At 47.6% G+C, this 17,250-nt stretch overlaps 9 protein-coding genes across 9 annotated transcripts; 4 read left to right on the plus strand and 5 right to left on the minus strand.

Annotated features, from left to right (window-relative positions):
* The first annotated feature begins 216 nt into the window (after positions 1 to 216).
* On the plus strand, positions 217 to 2,035 carry HD556DRAFT_1412067 (isoprenoid synthase domain-containing protein). Its single transcript, XM_041304202.1, has 6 exons — positions 217 to 587; positions 657 to 695; positions 753 to 927; positions 986 to 1,268; positions 1,318 to 1,583; positions 1,638 to 2,035. The coding sequence occupies exons 1-6, from the start codon at positions 416 to 418 to the stop codon at positions 1,810 to 1,812; spliced, it is 1,110 nt and encodes a 369-aa protein (XP_041154295.1). The 5' UTR covers positions 217 to 415; the 3' UTR covers positions 1,813 to 2,035.
* Positions 2,036 to 2,516: 481 nt separating this feature from the next.
* HD556DRAFT_1003574 (UbiA prenyltransferase family) lies at positions 2,517 to 4,011 on the minus strand. Its single transcript, XM_041295845.1, has 4 exons — positions 3,929 to 4,011; positions 3,535 to 3,818; positions 3,099 to 3,483; positions 2,517 to 3,048 (listed from the first exon to the last, which is right to left on the minus strand). The coding sequence occupies exons 2-4, from the start codon at positions 3,619 to 3,621 to the stop codon at positions 2,684 to 2,686; spliced, it is 837 nt and encodes a 278-aa protein (XP_041154296.1). The 5' UTR covers positions 3,622 to 3,818; positions 3,929 to 4,011; the 3' UTR covers positions 2,517 to 2,683.
* Positions 4,012 to 4,028: 17 nt separating this feature from the next.
* HD556DRAFT_1003544 (kinase-like domain-containing protein) lies at positions 4,029 to 6,950 on the minus strand. The gene is made up of 11 exons (XM_041295844.1): positions 6,683 to 6,950; positions 6,543 to 6,628; positions 6,411 to 6,494; positions 6,105 to 6,361; positions 5,685 to 6,057; positions 5,568 to 5,629; positions 5,416 to 5,516; positions 4,518 to 5,362; positions 4,353 to 4,464; positions 4,238 to 4,285; positions 4,029 to 4,186 (listed from the first exon to the last, which is right to left on the minus strand). Exons 1-9 carry the CDS (start codon positions 6,804 to 6,806, stop codon positions 4,444 to 4,446), a joined length of 1,953 nt encoding a protein of 650 aa, XP_041154297.1. The 5' UTR covers positions 6,807 to 6,950; the 3' UTR covers positions 4,029 to 4,186; positions 4,238 to 4,285; positions 4,353 to 4,443.
* An 18-nt stretch (positions 6,951 to 6,968) lies between these two features.
* HD556DRAFT_1412074 (Sm-like ribonucleoprotein) lies at positions 6,969 to 7,699 on the plus strand. The gene has a single exon (XM_041304203.1). The coding sequence runs from the start codon at positions 7,179 to 7,181 to the stop codon at positions 7,578 to 7,580; it is 402 nt and encodes a 133-aa protein (XP_041154298.1). The 5' UTR covers positions 6,969 to 7,178; the 3' UTR covers positions 7,581 to 7,699.
* A 445-nt stretch (positions 7,700 to 8,144) lies between these two features.
* Positions 8,145 to 9,021, minus strand: HD556DRAFT_1247609 (Decaprenyl diphosphate synthase-like protein; the record flags this gene model as incomplete). Its single annotated transcript, XM_041298710.1, has 4 exons — positions 8,145 to 8,254; positions 8,379 to 8,487; positions 8,623 to 8,823; positions 8,884 to 9,021. Coding segments are annotated over 4 exons (558 nt in total), but the record flags the coding sequence as incomplete, so codon positions are not given.
* A 499-nt stretch (positions 9,022 to 9,520) lies between these two features.
* On the plus strand, positions 9,521 to 12,173 carry HD556DRAFT_1299592 (nucleotide pyrophosphatase). The gene is made up of 12 exons (XM_041299459.1): positions 9,521 to 9,996; positions 10,052 to 10,065; positions 10,119 to 10,136; positions 10,181 to 10,220; positions 10,276 to 10,362; positions 10,507 to 10,556; positions 10,606 to 10,663; positions 10,721 to 10,805; positions 10,961 to 11,022; positions 11,091 to 11,277; positions 11,359 to 11,675; positions 11,755 to 12,173. Exons 1-12 carry the CDS (start codon positions 9,598 to 9,600, stop codon positions 12,007 to 12,009), a joined length of 1,572 nt encoding a protein of 523 aa, XP_041154300.1. The 5' UTR covers positions 9,521 to 9,597; the 3' UTR covers positions 12,010 to 12,173.
* A 274-nt stretch (positions 12,174 to 12,447) lies between these two features.
* On the minus strand, positions 12,448 to 13,893 carry HD556DRAFT_1530754 (class II aldolase/adducin domain-containing protein; the record flags this gene model as incomplete). Its single annotated transcript, XM_041309472.1, has 7 exons — positions 12,448 to 12,994; positions 13,052 to 13,066; positions 13,118 to 13,204; positions 13,266 to 13,514; positions 13,574 to 13,612; positions 13,670 to 13,716; positions 13,767 to 13,893. 7 exons carry the CDS (start codon positions 13,891 to 13,893, stop codon positions 12,716 to 12,718), a joined length of 843 nt encoding a protein of 280 aa, XP_041154301.1. The 3' UTR covers positions 12,448 to 12,715.
* An 800-nt stretch (positions 13,894 to 14,693) lies between these two features.
* HD556DRAFT_1412117 (class II aldolase/adducin domain-containing protein) lies at positions 14,694 to 16,189 on the minus strand (the record flags this gene model as incomplete). Its single annotated transcript, XM_041304204.1, has 7 exons — positions 14,694 to 14,858; positions 14,907 to 15,289; positions 15,413 to 15,499; positions 15,560 to 15,833; positions 15,934 to 16,003; positions 16,063 to 16,145; positions 16,170 to 16,189. 6 exons carry the CDS (start codon positions 16,187 to 16,189, stop codon positions 15,023 to 15,025), a joined length of 801 nt encoding a protein of 266 aa, XP_041154302.1. The 3' UTR covers positions 14,694 to 14,858; positions 14,907 to 15,022.
* Positions 16,190 to 16,355: 166 nt separating this feature from the next.
* On the plus strand, positions 16,356 to 17,152 carry HD556DRAFT_1412126 (uncharacterized protein). Its single transcript, XM_041304205.1, has one exon. It carries the CDS (start codon positions 16,852 to 16,854, stop codon positions 17,050 to 17,052), a length of 201 nt encoding a protein of 66 aa, XP_041154303.1. The 5' UTR covers positions 16,356 to 16,851; the 3' UTR covers positions 17,053 to 17,152.
* Positions 17,153 to 17,250: the final 98 nt, after the last annotated feature.

The raw sequence follows: 17,250 nt of genomic DNA on the forward strand, positions 1-17,250 counted from the left end.
TGGTATTCTGCGATGCAACCGAAATCGCCAGAGCAGAAGTCCCTCTTTATTGCAGAGAATTCGCTTCTGATTGCTTCCATTAAGCATTTCAACGCAGATTCCTAGGCCAGGTAGAGAAGTGGAAGGAAGCCATCAAACATCGATGAACCAAGTTGATGTGTAAGTAGTGCTCATTGTTCGGCATCTTCCGCGTCCATCTGTTTCTCTACGGTGAGACGAAGAATGAGCGCTAGCGCTTAGTCGGGCGAGCACAATTAACTCACATCAGACCACTTTTTGATCATTTTTGACCGGTCATTTCAAGTAGGAATTATAAGGGCTTCAGATTCAGAAGTCATAGACTCGAGTCACTTCAGCATCAACCTTTCTTCTGTTTCCACTCGTAATCGAAAGTGTCTTCAGACTCTAGGGTATCATGGATCCTCGTCCAAGGGTAATATGTCTTCCAAACACCATGACCAACTGGCCCTGGCCCCGTGCGATGAATCCTCATTATGAAGTTGTGAAAGCTGAAGTTGATGCTTCGTTCCGTGAATTCAAGGCTCTGAGTGCCGAGTCACAGGAAGCATACGACAAATGTGATTCTGGTTCGGCCTCTGTTTTTACTTGCCCATAACTCTTTAATGGTTGACAGCGGACAACTGCTGCTTTTGTAGCCCGTTTAGCAGGACTGGGTTATCCAAATGCATCAAGAGGTTCGTCCCTGACCCTAGCTTGGATTCTCGTGAATCAATTCTATTCTGGCCATATAGAACACCTTCGAGTCGCCTGCGAGCTCATCAATGTTTTCCTCATCGTGGACGAGTACACCGACGTTGAAAATGCAGCAGTTGCCGAGGCAATGGTGGGCATCGTCATCGATGCCCTACACAATCCTCATAAGACACGACCAGAAGGCGAGTGCATCCTCGGTGAAATCGTACGACAGCAAGTATCTTCAAATTGTCTGATCATACATTCTGAAGTCCAAAGAAATTTTGCGTAGATTTTGGGCTCGTGCGATTCAGACCACAAGCCTACCTTTTCAACGTCACTTCCTTGACAGCTATACCGCATACCTTCGTGCAGTGATTGTCGAGGCTCTCGACCGCGATAAGGCTCATTGCCGTAGTATTGGCGATTATATCAAGCTCCGGCGGGATACATGTGCTGCAAAACCTGCCATCGCAATATACGAAATGGCAATGGATCTTCCCGATGAGGTGTTTTATCACCCCGTCATTGTCGAACTGGTCGAATGCATTGCAGAATTGATGTTGATTGACAATGTAAATTCGCATTGACGACGTGATCTGCAACCGCTAACAGCATTCACAGGACATGATCTCGTACAACAGAGAGCAAGCGACAGGGGACGAAAACCATAACTTGATCACTACTGTTATGGTGGAACTTGGCCTCGACAGAAGCGGTGCGATGGTCTGGGCAGCACGCTATCACACTGAAGTCGAGAAAAGGTTCACCGATGGTCTCGCCAAGGTACCTTCGTGGGGACCTTCTACCGACGTTCTAGTCAAGGAGTATCTTGATGGGATGGCAACATGGGCTCGAGCAAACCATTCTTGGAGTTACGAAACTCAAAGGTCTCAGGAATTTCCAATTTGATAAACGATTACTTACCCTGATTGAAACTGCAGATACTTGGGTACAAGGGGCCTAGAGATACAGCGAACTGGTCTTGTCCCATTACTGCCCAGGGTCAACTGCAAAGCCTCATCCGCGGGAGCAAAGGTCAATGTGGCTGATTTATCCATGATGGATGCCACAGCAGACCGTAAGCATCTGGAAGCTCCAGACCAACCCAACTCGTAACTCGTGTATTCCACAAGCGCCGGGCCCACCGTCGCCCTAGGTGATAAGTGTAATATAATCCACATCTGTTCAGAAGAACGGGCATAGACCGCAGATAATGTTGCAGCGAATATGAAATTTATCTTCAGGTGTGGGGCTCCTCTCGGAGTTCGCAGCTCGTTTTCCATGCATGTACCTCAGGTTTCGTCGACTGATTGTTCAAGTTCGTCAGATACACAGTAGCTTACAGCGGCGATATCATGAATACAACATCTCTTTTCTACTAGTTGTGGACTTAATACGGACACAGAAGCAGGGTGTAACGTGGTCAGACCGCCGCCCGCGCATAATCGTTACACCAAAAGGTGAAATACTGAAAGCTTGACTCTCAGCATAATATATAGAACTCAGGTAAGCCAGCGTACTTACACAGAAGCGATCTACTGCATAATATATAGAACTCAGGTAAGCCAGCGTACTTACACAGAAGCGATCTACTGTGAACTCTCCTATTATATCGCTGCCAATCTCAGGTTACCAACCACCAGCGCACAGTGATGACGGCTCGCCTGATGTGGACAGTGTATGGTAGTACTAGAGATATCGGCCTACGTATTTCTGGTCAGCAATTTAGCTACAAAGAAGGTACAGAATGTCATCCAAGCCAATAAATAATATATAAATGTATCAGGGAGCCGTACATGTGTACAACAAAAATGATCCGTATGTTTGATTGATGTAACAAATTGCGACGACCATAAGTCCAGAGTGAAAAGTTCAAGCCTCCAGTTCAGGAAACACTATGATATATGTATGCGCGCTTCATGGAAGTAACGCCAGTAACCAGGAAGTAGATGTGCAACAGAAAACCAAAGCTTCGGAAAGTACTTGGTCAGGCCGAAGTTAGACAGATGAGAGTATGACTCACACTATATAGCTGACACGACAGACGGTCCGCCTGGGTTGTCTTACATACCATGAATCGTAATCCGACAAGTCCCGAATACAACACGAATGTGACGCTGCAGTATGCGTCCATCCTCCAGACCTGAGTAAGACAAATCGACCACATCGGAAGTCCTACAAACATGGACACACGAGCTGGAGAAGGATGTGCGATCGGTAGCGTTCGTCTGCCTATGGAGCGATCTCCTTCCTGGTCTTTGAAGTCCTGTGCTTGGAGCGTGGTGGCGAACATAGCGATGCTAAGCAGCACAGCTAAGAGAGCATTCGGCTCTAGTCGCGACATATCTCGGCCTGGTTGCGATAGTCAGCATGTGTTTTCTTATTTGATGTCAGCTACATACCTGCAATGAGGGTGGCCCCAGCCTGGAAGCAAGCATATCCTAAGCCGGTCATCAAGTTTTTTGAAAACCAATGACTATGGGCTTTGAATTCATTGTACCAAAGAGTGAGCAGAGTTATCGCTAGGCTTGCGCTAAGCACTTGGATGCTGTAGAATGCTGATGATACCAAGCATATGGGGACCAAGGACCAGCGTAGATAGACCGCATCTCGTAAACTGATGTATCCCGCTGGTATTGGTCGGCTAGCTTTGTTCCTGCCATCTTCTGCTGGATCAATCACTTGATTGGCAACATTAAAATGAAGGAGGTGAAGCCAAATCCACCAGACCACATGAACACATCGGTAAGGGCTGTAGAGGGGGGCTGACACCAGTGCGAAAAGTGTCTGCGTCTATGATATCAGAACAGAAAGTTACTGGGAAACGCTATTGTTTACCGTTGGGATGATCGTCGTCAGAATGTCATTGTGCGTGAAGAGATAGAGTGTAAATAGGGATTTCGATCCAAAATCAAGGGCGCTCATGAGTGTGGAGATTGTAGCACATATCCCGTATCCTTAATAAATGTCGACCAGAAGAAGCAGAACCGAAATTAGATGTTTGAGCCTCATCAGAGACACCGTGCGAAAGCACGGAAGGGGTCGAGGAAGAGCTCGGTTGGGCATCCTGAATAGGACGGGAAGAACGATCTTGTTGGACAGGGTAGGTGTTCTCGGGGGACCTACGAAATAACTGTCAGCTCGGAGAATTGTTCCTACAGGATAGAGTCGAGATGCGAAGTGGTGCGGATGGGCGGTCCGAGCGGTAAAGAGGAAATAGGACTACGCATACCAGTTCTCCGAGTCTCGTAGTGATTCAGGACCACCTCGATAAAATACGTCAACGATTGCCCAAGGGTATTGTGAACAGGCAGGGCGTTAGATGATGTGCGAGAAGCAGGTTCCACGCTGATTGCCACAGAATTTATGGTACATGGGATGCCGCCAGCCGGATCACATCAGAACATGTGGATCTGGTCCTGGTACAGCATACACAAAGTAGTATTGTAGTATACGGTCGCACAGTTGCTCGAATTTGAAATTATGCCAGCTGTCGACGGTCGTCAACTTGACCGTGGATTTCATACACGGTAGCACGCACCAACTCCACTTTGCGAGCCGGTGATACGGATCGCTCCGATGGGGTGTCCTAGCAACGGAATAAAAGTAGTTATTAAACAGTCAGCTTGTATAAGGTAAACGCTTTGCAAACATACCCCTTTTTAACCGATATTAGCGGAGGACTTAGGCGCCTCCACCGATAATAACATGGAGATACGGCTCAAGCGCTCTTCAATTGCTGTCAAATCAGACATCATAACGGCGTGCCTATGTTCCAGCGATTCGAAGATGTTATCGTCGCTTTGCAGATTACTGCTTGCCGTAAATGTAGCAGAGGGGAGGTTTAACAAACGAGTAGAATAGGATCCAGATATTGTGGGCGTCACGCTTCTTCGGCTGAGTATAGACATCGCAGAACCGGGGCGTGGACTGGGGCTGGGACTTGGTGGTCCATCCGACTCGGTTTCCTCTGCTCCCTCAGATGCCGAAGCAGCCACCACGGCTGGGAAATCATCAGAGTCATAAGTTTTGTCAGTAACAATGGGCCGAAGACAAAAGCGCAGCTCTTTCCGAACGGTGTTTGAGAAATTTCGGCTAGAGGACTGTATCAAGCGCGGCTTGCGACCACTAGCGAGGACTTTCTTCCTGGCACTCATTCCGATGCATTCCACGAGTTGCTTCATGGCTTCACGATCTGAAACAGCGCGCCGCTGAGCTGTACGCCGAATAGTGCCTGTGCGGGGAAGGGTGTGGAATGCTGATAAACTATGGGGACGAATAGGTGTTGCAAAAGCGGAGAAATGCGTGGCAGTGCTGGAAGCTTTGAGCAATGGACGAGGGTTATAGTTCCCGGAAGTGGCCTGTAAAGGCTGAGGAGTGGCCAATCTGTCTGTCTCGTATTTTCGAGATAAATTGGTTGGCAAAAGGTATGCATCCTCAGTAGGACCCCACGAAAATCCGATGAAGGCCGACTCGGCTCGTGGAGATATGTGATGAGACGTGTCTTGCAAAATTGATATTCCAAGCGAAGTGTTCGGGGAAGAATGAAATAAAGCAGAAAACGCAAATGGCTGTGAATTTTCTTCATCCGTGGGATCAGGGGGTTCAGGTACTGCTGATGCAGAATATGTGAATTGCGGCACATGAATGTCAGACGGTGCAAGGCCTACGCAAGAAAGAATGAATATAAGAAGAACTATATTGATACCCAAGACTCACGCGAATCTACACAAGACCAGTCGGTGTTTCTGAAAAACTGGTGCTCTGTTATTTCCAGCACGCTACATCTCCCGAGACGATGGTGCCGATCAGTGAGAAATCTGTATCCACGTGGTTTGAATGATAGTAGCATGAATAGTTTCACAACAGACCTGCGAAGTAACTCCTGTAGTTGTTTAGAAACGGGAATCGCCGCATTGAAGCGCAAGCTTGTCTGTCCAAATGAAGGGTCAATGTAGGTACTAGCGAGCTTAGTAATACTGCAGTACCTGATAGTCCAAAATCCTCAGATAAGTAGTTCGAATGTCTTTAGCGAAGAAAGGGGCCACTCCATAAGCCAATTCATACAACATTGCGCCGAGGCTCCACCAATCGATTTCTGAGCCATACGAACCAACTTCTTCGGAGAATGAAGGAGAAACATTGTCGTCCGACAACTCCAGCGCAAGGAGGGCATCTTCGTGTGCTTGCAGAACTTCAGGAGAAATGTAGTCACAAGTACCACAAGGAACAAGGGTATATTGTTTCGGGACTGACTGGCTCCCGTCAGGCTCTGGAGGTGAAAGTGGCGCAGCAGACCCGAAATCTATTAGAAGCATGCGATTGCTTGCTGTGAGAACGAAGTTCTGTGGTTTTATATCACTGCATTGCGTTTATATGAGTACGCAATGCTAGAGGGTGGTTCTCACCGATGTACAAAACCCTGGGAATGACACCAGTTGATGGCGCAGACTGCCTGAGGAGCCCACCAAAGTAAGTCTGTCTCAGGAACTCTACCTTCAGGGCTCGACTCGAGCACGTCCCATAATGTACCTCCTTCGGCATAATCCATGACAATATTGAGATGAGTGGAAGTTTGAAATGCACAAAATAAGTGCGGAGCCCACGCAGAGCGCTCACGTTTTGCACGTAGAAGAATGTCCCTTTCCAACTGTGGAGAACATTGCTGCAGAATATCTTAGCATGAAAAGTCGCTGATAACAAAAAAGTGCTACTTCACGAGTCCGCTGGGCAAAATGTTTCTCGATAGATTTGCGAACATATACGCGACCATTTAGATGGCACGTTACCACGTCAATCTGAACAGACAAATCAGTGTATACGTAACATATGTTTTACGCACTTACCGTCCCGAATTGGCCTTGGTCCAGTGTGCCCAGGACGACAAGATCTCCATCTGAGAAACGGAGAGATTCTATCTCTGCAGTTCTCGCTATTTCAGCGGAGGTTGTGAGTAAAAGACCGCCAGAATGCACCTGGCTCTTACCAGTCCTTCCTATGATCCGCTGACCATGCAAAATGCGATCCAAGGCAAGGCCTTCTTCATCATCATCCGAGCTATTGAGTAATGAACCCAACAATGTTTTCCGTTTTGTCCAGGGTAGAGACATGCATTAGGTCAAAAATGAAAAAGATAACGTTTCTGGCTCCTATAGCTACAGAGTGAAGGAGATGATTACAGGAAGCTACAGACTAGTCGTTATCTAAGTCTAAAGGTTGTGTTGAGTGTGTTGCTAGACAATCAATAATATTAGGCTCGGCTTTTTGCGTGATGAACGTTAACTCCACACAACATCAACAACGTCAACGTCCATATTACCGACAACTGGCAAAACCATATTTTTGGGTAAATATTCACCATGAAACTTGCAAGGTGAATATTGCGCTTGTTTCTATGATATTAGACTAACCCCAAAAGTTTTCTCTGTTCGAGCATTGCAAGGTTCGGGCGCTGACCCCAAGTTGTTTTCATCAGATTCTTGATGAAACTCAACAATGAGACGGTGACTATCGAGCTCAAGAATGGGTCACTAGTCCATGGGACAATCACCGGTTCGTCTAATCGGCTCGTTTACTCAAGCCTTACAACCCTCAAATTATTCGCAGGTGTCGACATGCAGATGAATACCCACCTCAAAACTGTCAAAATGACAGCCCGTAATCGGGACCCGACGTCCCTAGATTCCCTATCTATTCGTGGCAACAACGTCCGGTATTTCGTGCTCCCTGATGCACTTCCTCTAGATACCCTCTTAGTGGATGATGCGCCGAAGCCGAAAGGTAGGAAGAAGGACGAGGGGCGCGAAAGGGGAAGGGGACGGGCTCGAGGGATGGACCGTGGGCGTGGTAGGGGACGAGAACGAGGAAGAGGAAGAGGTTTCTGATGGTATGGTCAAAATCTATTATCATCGGGAGATGAAGAGCTCGCATAGGGTGCACCACTCAGCGGATATAAATCCCTCTATGTAAATCTAAATGCTCTGACATTTGGTCCTTCTGAAAAGTGGGTGCTACATTCAATAAGACAGCCGTGTCCAAGCCATCAGTGTTGTAGTGGTGACAAAGGCTTTCGCTTCAAATCTCCTCTGTCAACATCTTGCTCGGGGAAGAGCACAACATACCTTTTCCAGGAATTCAACATGCGTCAGTCCTTACTCAAGAATCTACGGAGCCTGCTAGAGACTTGGAGGGGTACTAGCACATGGGAGTCAGACGAATTTCACCCGCAGGATTCAGCATTCCGTCCTTACATATGTTAGACAAGTCATATGCTGGTTGTATACGTACCAGCACAAACTAAAATAAAACCACACCACGTCTGCAACGCGCTTGCCACATATATCCCCAGGTTGAAGCTGAGTAAAAAACACAGCCAACGAAGGAGCTCGCGAAGGTAGAAAATAACAAGGAATTTGACCAAGAGTTTCGCACCTAAACCTTCAGCTACTCTATCGTGCCCACACCTTCCCCTGATGATCTAGTAAAATTGGCACAAAGTCCCAGAGGCTGAAGTCGGGCCAATAGGTATTTACCACGTGGACTGCATGTTTTCGCAGTACTGTGAGAGATACAAATGAGTTTGGTGAGGACAATACTTCGGATGAGTATATGACTTCCATGTTTGCCAACAAAAGAATATCTGCTTTTAAATGGGAGATGGAAGACAGGGAGGGAGCAGAGACACACCTGCCACTGCAGAAAACTGCTCAATCGCTTCACGCCACTCGTGCGAATGAAAATCTCGAGCGGCGGACTGCCCCAAAGCGAAGTGATAAGGTTTTCCTCGATAATCTGTTCTGTGATCAATCTGCGTGTATTGGTTGACATGAAACATGACGGATAAGTCACGCATTAAAACAACGGTCAAGGAAAGATCTGTGCTCACGAAGAACCAAAGTTTTCTCTATTGGCAAGGGCCTGCTGCACGACGGATTGTACATGTCGTCCCATGCCACGAGGCGTGTGATGCGCAGACATTTTATAAAGTTGCTCTGTTGGAGTGTGTTCAGGATGGAAGGCGAGGGTAGAAAGGACATACTTGTTATTCTGACGCGTCATTTCCCTCCGCTTTATCAATTGCGACTTGAACACGCATAGGTAGCAGCTCACGATGGCTAACATACTGACCTAAGAGAGCACTGAAGAGTAATTGCAGGCAATAACATTGGGCGAGTGAGCACTTTAAACGCGGCAATGTATCTCAAGTAAGATCTCACCCATTTTTACGAGCCTCTCTTCTGCTAGTTTCATGAGCGTGCAGACCTCGTCGGGTGGTCTGTTGAAGTTTGCGATCGCAAAAGCGTGGACCGTGACACTGCGTGTGTCAAAACCTATACATATATCTAATATCTGTAGTCCATGTCAGGGGATCTCCACGACTGAAACAGGATCAAGGGATGTATCCGTGTAAGTGTATGGAACGTGTCTGAATGAGTCATGACCCTCAACTGCGCGGCGGCCAGTGAGATGTGCAAAGGGGCGGTTACCAGCCATTTCGAAGGCCACACATGACGTGAAATAGTGCCCACAGAAAGAACATGGAGGGGCAGAATTATGAGTTGGGCCGTGATAACTTGAAAGAAGAACTGTCCTGCCTGTCCAGCCCAGGATCCCGGGTAGACTGGTTACCAGGCCCCTCATAAATAGAGGGGCTTGTCACCAGTCTAAGGAAGTGCTACCAGAGGTCTCCTCTGAGCTACATTCCACCACAACTCTGGTGGCAAGTGACTAATTAGAGCGAACGTGGCGGCTGCAGAATAAATGAGCACAGCCGCATACATTCAATTTCGGCCCACGGCCCACGGAGCTAGGCTCGTGACCAGCCTGGCGTATTCTCAAATTGACGCATAGTCAGACTGGTTACGAGTCTACCACGGAGCCTCTTCGTCGTCGTCTTACGCGATGGCAAGCACACACAATTTTCATAAATCAACCACGCCTGACAAGCGACACGTTTTACTCTTGAATGTTGACGACATAGACGCTATCCAACCTGATGTCAAGGAGCAACCTACTCGCCCTGCCCACTCACACAAACGCAAGCGTTTTGCTGAATTCAGTGTCCTCCTCTCGCTTATTATCACTACTACCATATTTGAATTCTGGCCCCGTACTCGACACGACACGAGTACTGGAAGGGATTCATTGTACTCGAATGGAACACACGAGTTCAAGAAGACAGTGCTTATGGTTTCGATCGATGGTTTTCGTGCGGATTATTTGGATCGTGGACTCACGCCGCATTTGTTAGATATCAGCCGGGAAGGTGTGAGGGCAAAGTACATGCAACCTGTTTTCCCCGTGCGTATTCCCTTTCAGTCATTTGCTCTAGTCCTAAACATTTCCCTCTCTGCAGACTCTGACATTCCCGTGAGTCATAATTCGTTAAAATAATTGATACATCCGAATGGGGTTTGTTCCAGAAATCACTGGTCACTGATGTAAATATCACCCGTACATTGCTCGACATGAGCTCACAATCTAGGACTGGCCTCTACGCCGAGTCGCACGGCATTATTGCGAACGTTCGTTCTTCATCACTTCCTTCAATTGTCGGGCATTCTCACATCGGCCACGTAGAACTTTTGGGACCCCGTGTTCCGAGACACATTCCATTTCGATCGTGTTGAATCCGCGCAGAACCCAAGCTGGTGGCTCGGCGAACCTGTCAGTACTCACCAATTTTTTTTGTATGCATGCCTAATGCGCTGCTTTTCACCTCTTGTAACTTTACACGTTCGTCTGGTCATCTGACCGACACATACATCGATCTCTCCATCCTCTGCATTTGTTACCCTTCGTACAACTTAGATGTGGGAAACCGCAGAACGTGCAGGTATCATCACCGCAAACCTCATGTGGTCAGTTTTTTCCTCTGTATCATAATTTGCTCTTTATTCACTTGACCAGGCCTGGTCCTTGGTCTACATCTTCGGGTGTGAACTCCACATATTTTCTACCTTGGGAAGTAAGAGTGTGGTCTTAAACTCGCAAGGAATGTAGTGTGATTGAAACTGGAGTGCAGGATAACTACGCTCTCGAGAAGAAACTTTCCGATCTCCTAGAGTGGATTGACCTCCCGCTGGAAGAGCGGCCGCAGCTTATTCTTGGTGTGTTCTTGCATCTGATTCTTCCTGTGCTTCTAGACGAAATATTTGTAAACTTCTTTTGCTCCAAGCAAGGGCGGGTGTTGTTTCTTCTACTTGTCGTTTCGTTCTCTCCAATTTCACAATTTTCCTTTGTGGGCACTGATGTTGTTTCATAGGGTACGAACCGTCGCTAGACCATGCTGGCCATACAACAGGGCCGATGTCTAAGGCCGTTAACGTAAGCGTTGTATCAATTCCATTGGTTGGTGTGCTTATCTTTTTTTTCGAACTTGCTACTTACTATAGATGAGTCTTGCAGCTGTCGATCTTTTCGCTCGGAACCTAACCCAAGCACTAGGCGAGCGCAACCTCACGCATATCGTTGATATCATCTTCGTCAGTGACCATGGAATGGCGGACATGAGCCACCCAACTTGGATATATGTTGACGAGATTGTTGGTGAGCTGTGGAAAGGTGTTACCAAGATGGATGGTAAGTGATTTCAGTGTATAGTCTGCTACTTGCCGGAATGTTCTAGACTGAGTGGCGGATTGCTTACCCTTCGCTATTCAGGTTGGCCATCTATGGGCTTACGCTTCGCTCCTGGCACGAACGCGACTGAAGCCATTGAGCGTCTGTGCGAGTACACACTTACCCACCCGGATCAGTTCGATGTGTTTACGACCGAGAGCTTCTCTACCGACCCTGGCACCTCCTTGGTAGACCTCAACACATTCAACTACTGTAAGATGTCTGCATGCACAGTGGAGCCCGTGCCCGAACGATACCATTTCTCCCGTAATTACCGCATCGCCCCTATGTGGATTGTACCGCGCATAGGCTACGCGCTGACTGACTACATGGGTGGCAAAGACGGAGTGCCAACTGGAGTGAGTTTACTTTACCGTATCTCATGTCGCTTGATTTCTGTACTGCAGGTCATCGAGCTAATGCATTGCGCCTTCCTAGAACCACGGCTACGACAACGAGGACCCGTCGATGCGTGCCATCTTTGTCGCACACGGGCCTTTCTCGCGGGGCGCCAAGGCTTCTGTGGTCGCACGAGGAGAGGGCAATGGCACAGAGGAGTACGTGATGCCAGGGTTCCAGAATGTCGAGATTTACAACCTCGTGATGCGACTGCTGAGCCTCGACGCTACGGATATAGCTACAACCAACGGAACCGCTGGATTTTGGGATATGTTTGTCTTGCCAGATGTTTGAACTTCGTACATATTTGAAGTCGAACTGCGTTCGATGCTTCGAGAGCTATCATTACCCATCACCTTCCTCGATGTGCTACATATATATGCATCATCTTGCTACGTGCCATAAGTATCTGACACGCGTCCTCAATGTCGGACAATGTTAGAAAACTAAATTTCGTCATTCTCACTGCTACGAGATCAGACAAAGTCTTCGACTGCGTGCGCGACGCTAATGGGTCCCGCATATATCAACTTATCTTGCGGCGTATGCAGTTGCTGCCATCTGCAGCCTACACGAAGAAAGCTCTCCGTGATCCAAAAGGCAAAAAGGAAGGCTACTGATGAGCTCGGAGGTCAGTCACCTGCTAAGAACTCGAAGATGTCGACCGAGAGCCATGACATCTTTGATATGGAGCTGGAAGCTGATGATGATTAGCCTGACTCGAATACTGTTGTGAAATTTGTAGTGCTGCATCTGATTTGCGAAGTGTCTGATTGCTGTACATAGTACTCGATTGTTTGTATATCGATAAACGGTTTGCTACCAATCCATCGTCATTTCTTGAACTCCGAAGTTGAACTCGGGGACTGGTGCTTCCCAGCGCCGCTACGATATAGGACCAAAGAACCGCTCAATTTGAGTCATGTTCAGGTGAATGAACATGAACTTCACCGGTTTTCCCACGAATTGCGGTCAACAACCGTGACCTTGAGTCACTGAGCTACGCGGTTTCCTTGGGTGCAGGTACATACTCGAATCTCTTTCCTTCTTCCTGCTCCAAAAGGTCGAACTCGGGCGTTCCGGCAAAGTTGCCCCACAACTCAGATCCAAGGTATTCGTATGTCTGGGCCGCACTTGCTGGGTCAATAAGACGTGTTTTTATTCCACGAGCAGCGGCGGCCTGGTCCGCTGTCATTTGAGCCTGGCAGCACTTTTCCAAAGAGATGAAAAAGTAAACGGTAGATTCAATCGACTCGGTGGAAACGAGGATCCCGTGGTTCTACACGAGGGAGCATGATAAGCAGGTGAGAACGTTTTACTGAGCTCTTAGAGATACCTGGAGGATGACAGCCTAGTAGAATCTTGTGAGCATCGACACATGTAAATCAACGCATCTGCAAACCTTTTTCGAACCAAGAGCATTCGCTATGGCCACACCTTCCTCGATATCATCGACGATGCCATTGAATTCGTCATACAAAGCATGATCCTGTAGGTTCATTTTCGTTGAATGGGGATATCTCTTCAAAAACGGATGAATGCGAGATTACCTTATAAAACGCACAGCTGTCCTGAGTAAGGGGATCAAGAAGTATCCCAAGAGTGCCGAATGCCTTGGCATACGTAGTATGCGAATGCGCAATGCAGACAACATCCGGGCGAGCTTGATGAATCGCTGAATGGATCAGGAACGCCACCCCGTTGAGCCACCGGGAAGGTCCAGATTCATTTTCCTGTATCTTCCCTGCTTGGTCCACGAGAATGAGGTCCTCAGGCTGCATGAACTTGAAATGAACACCCTGTGGCCCAGTAACTGGTGAGTAACATGATTTCACTATCTTGACAGGATATCAATCACCCAGGGGTTGAACCAGTAACAATCTTTTCTGATCGGGTCCTTTTGACGAAGTGATTAGAAATGTCACGCGCAGCATCATATGAGCGATACTCTTACCTGGACAGTAATATGTCCAGCGACCCCTTCATCAAAACCGTACTTTCCTGCTTTGGCATGAATACGACGAGCGCTTCTTGTTACAAATAGAGCTCACCAAAGATACGATATGCTTGAGCCAAGCGGAATTTCAGAAACGCCCGATGTTCGAGTGGGTCAGAAAACGTGCGAGGAACCGGTACGGTTTTTTTCCAAAGATCAAACTCGCTCAATGGTGCGGCCATAGTAGTAGATGTGCGATTTGAAACGGAGGGGTTCTAGTACTTATACTGACCCTGCCAACGAGCGCTTACAGGCTTCTTCTTCGTCGTTGTCACAAAATATCCGACTTGCTCAGGACAAAGCAGATACTAGTCAGCACTAGGCTCGTAATCATGGCCCAGCTGTGATCACAAGCTAGCTTATCGCACGTTAAGACATGCAACGTGATCTCTTTGGGCTGTCGGCGGACCAGATAGAAGAAAGTTAGTCAACTCGTCTCTTCTGCATGACACTTCCATCTGACTTTATCATCAGAGAACCAGTGAACCGATGAGAAAGTTGTTTAAAGTTAATATGTAGTAGAGCCAAAGTAGAGCATCGCCACAATCTTCGTACATCTGCTGACTGCTTTCACATGAGAATATTTAGGCTTATCAAGGAATAGACGAATGCACAAGCACATCAGTAAACCAGAAATGTCACACAGACCTGACTTAGATATTGACAGAGTCTCCCAACTGCGACAGCTCATCCGGCCGCGCAGTTATCTCACAGTCTTGGCACTGCCATAGAAGCCTCGCCGGAGGTACATTTCCTGACTCTATTTTTGTCTTTATGTGCTGTATTTCGCGAGCTCAACATACTTACCATGGACATCGTACTCTACCCCCCTCTATAATTCTCGAAGTCAATGAGGCTTGATGTAACAGTGTATAGTGCGTTAAGCACAATATTTTGTCACTAATATTCCTGTAGTCTCTCAATCTAAAAATTAACTTCAACGTTTATGGTTGGGGTTATGATTATGTAAGGTGCTGGATCACAGTGACGCCTCTCAATATCGGACGGTGTTAGACAACTAAATTCCTTCATTCTCACTGCTACGAGATCAGACAAAGTCTTCGACTGCATAACTACGTGTATACCTTCAACCTAACTGGATTCTTGGACAGCACTCGCGGACAAAATGCACTTAGCCGAGTAGAGGTAAGGGTTACACTATCTTTCCTTGCACCTGTTCTAACTTCAAGGTAGGCTGGAGCGTCAAATTTCGCTCACTGTGAATACCTATGCCGTGTTTTAGAGAATCAAATATCAGCAAAGATATTGCTGGACGCTTCAAGACTCCGTATTGGTAATCTAAACAGTCTCCTAAGGTGCAGGAACATACTCGAATCTCTTTCCTTCTTCGTGCTCCAAGAGCTGAAACTCGGGAATCCCATTAAACCAGCCCCCCATCTCAGATCCAAGGCGTTCGCATGTCTGGGTCGCACTTGCTGGGTCAATAAGACGCGGTTTCAGTCCACGAGCGGCGGCGGCCTGGTCCACTACCATTTGGACCTTGCAGCACTTTTCCAAAGAGATGAAATAGAAAACGGTAGATTCAATCGACTTGGTGGCAACGAGGATCCCGTGGTTCTACACGATGGAGCATGATAAGCAGGTGAGAACGTTTGATTGAGCTCTTAGAGATACCTGGAGGATGACAGCCTAGTAGAATCTTGTGAGCATCGACACATGTAAATCAACGCATCTGCAAACCTTTTTCGAACCCAGAGCATTGGCTATAGCCAGACCTTCCTCGCGGTCATCGACGATGCCGCGAAATTCGCTATACAGAGCATGATCCTATAGATTCATTTTCATTAAACGGTACATCTCGTTAAGAACGGATGGAGGTGATGTTACCTCATAAAACGCACAGCTGTCCTGAGTAAGGGGATCAAGGGGTATCCCAAGAGCGCTAAACGCCTTAGCATACGGTGTATGCGAATGCGCAGCGCAGATAGCATCTGGGCGAGCTTCATGAACCGCTGAATGGATCATGTACGCGGCCCGGTTGAGCCACCGGGAGGGTCCAGATTCATTTTCTTGTATCTTCCCTCCGTGGTCTACGAGAAGGAGGTCCTCGGGCTGTATGAGCTTGAAGTGAACGCCCTGTCGCAATTTGGTGAATTGTGATCTATATATTGGACACGATAATCAATCACCCAGGGGTTGACCCAGTAACAATCTGATCTGATCGGGTCCTTTCGATAAAAGCAATTAGGACTGGCACGCACACTGATATAAGCGTCACTCTTACCCGGACAGTGATATGTCCAGCGACGCCTTCATCATAACCGTACTTTCCTGAATTGACATGATAACGATGAGTACTTCTTGTTCCGATTAAAATAAGTGGAGCTCACCAAAGATACGATATGCTTGAGCCAAGCGGAATTTCAGGAACGCCCGATGTTCGAGCGGGTCAGAAAACGTGGGAGCAATCGGTCTGCTACTTTTCCAAAGTTCAAACTTGCTCAATGGTGCGGCCATAGTAGTAGATGTGGGATTTCAAACGGAGTTCTTGTACTTATATTTGACCCTGCCAGCAAGCGCTGGAGCCTGGCAAGCTTCATCATCACGAAAGATCCGACTTGCCCCAGATGAAACAAATACTAGTACGGCACTAGGCCCGTGACTAGCCTATTAGGCATTGAACACCAAGACTAAAGAGTCATCGTAACGCCCAATGTAACGGGAAGGGCTGCAAGGGAACCAAGGCCAGACCTTTATGGCGGGAGGCTACGGCGTTCTCTATTGAGGACAGACTGCGACACACGCGGCGAGGACTCCTGCTCCTGCGCCAGGACCCCTGCCACTCCCGATCTGATCTGTCCAGCTAGAGCGCCCCGTTCCACCAACAACGCAGGCCACAGAATAAACCCTAGGCTCGGCTCGGCTTATTTAGGCCCGGCTTCGGCTGTCCCGGGGCTTGAAGCCGGGTCGGAACACCACTAAACTGTTTGGACTCGTCGAAAAACTATAGTCCCTTCTGGTGTTGTTTTGGTGTAGTCTCACTGTCGAACTGGATTGGGTGAGGGACGTTGCCAAAAACACCAAACGAAAGTGAAAAAAAGCAAGCGCGTACCAGTTTCACCACATCGCCGCTGTTAAGGCTGTGTCTTGTTCTGCTCGTTTCACTTTCTGGCTTCATCATGCTCTCGTTCCACCCGCCGCCGCATCATGCCCTCATGTCATTCGTCATTTGCTTTCCGCATTATTCATACTTGATCATTGTATTGGGTTCTCACTTCGCTCGCTCGCTGCACTTGCTCGACGGCCTGCCCTCGTTTGTGTCCATAATCCTGTGTGCAATGTCATCTCCCATCAATTTCCTGCTAACCTCTGTCTCGTAGAGTCGCAGGTTGAGAATTAAAATCTCAATGGCATACTACCATTTAGTCCCTGCGGTACTCTGCACTACTGTACGTGCATGCCATCATGATTCATCACTGTGTTTTTTCCAAAATGTATCTTCAAGTTTGCGTTTACACTGGATGTATACTAGTTTTGGGTTAATAGTCCTGTTTCGATGTACTATTATGGTTGCATGG

Source organism: Suillus plorans, assembly GCF_016647745.1.
Source record: "Suillus plorans strain S12 chromosome Unknown HD556scaffold_86, whole genome shotgun sequence".
NCBI classification, from domain to species: domain Eukaryota; kingdom Fungi; phylum Basidiomycota; class Agaricomycetes; order Boletales; family Suillaceae; genus Suillus; species Suillus plorans.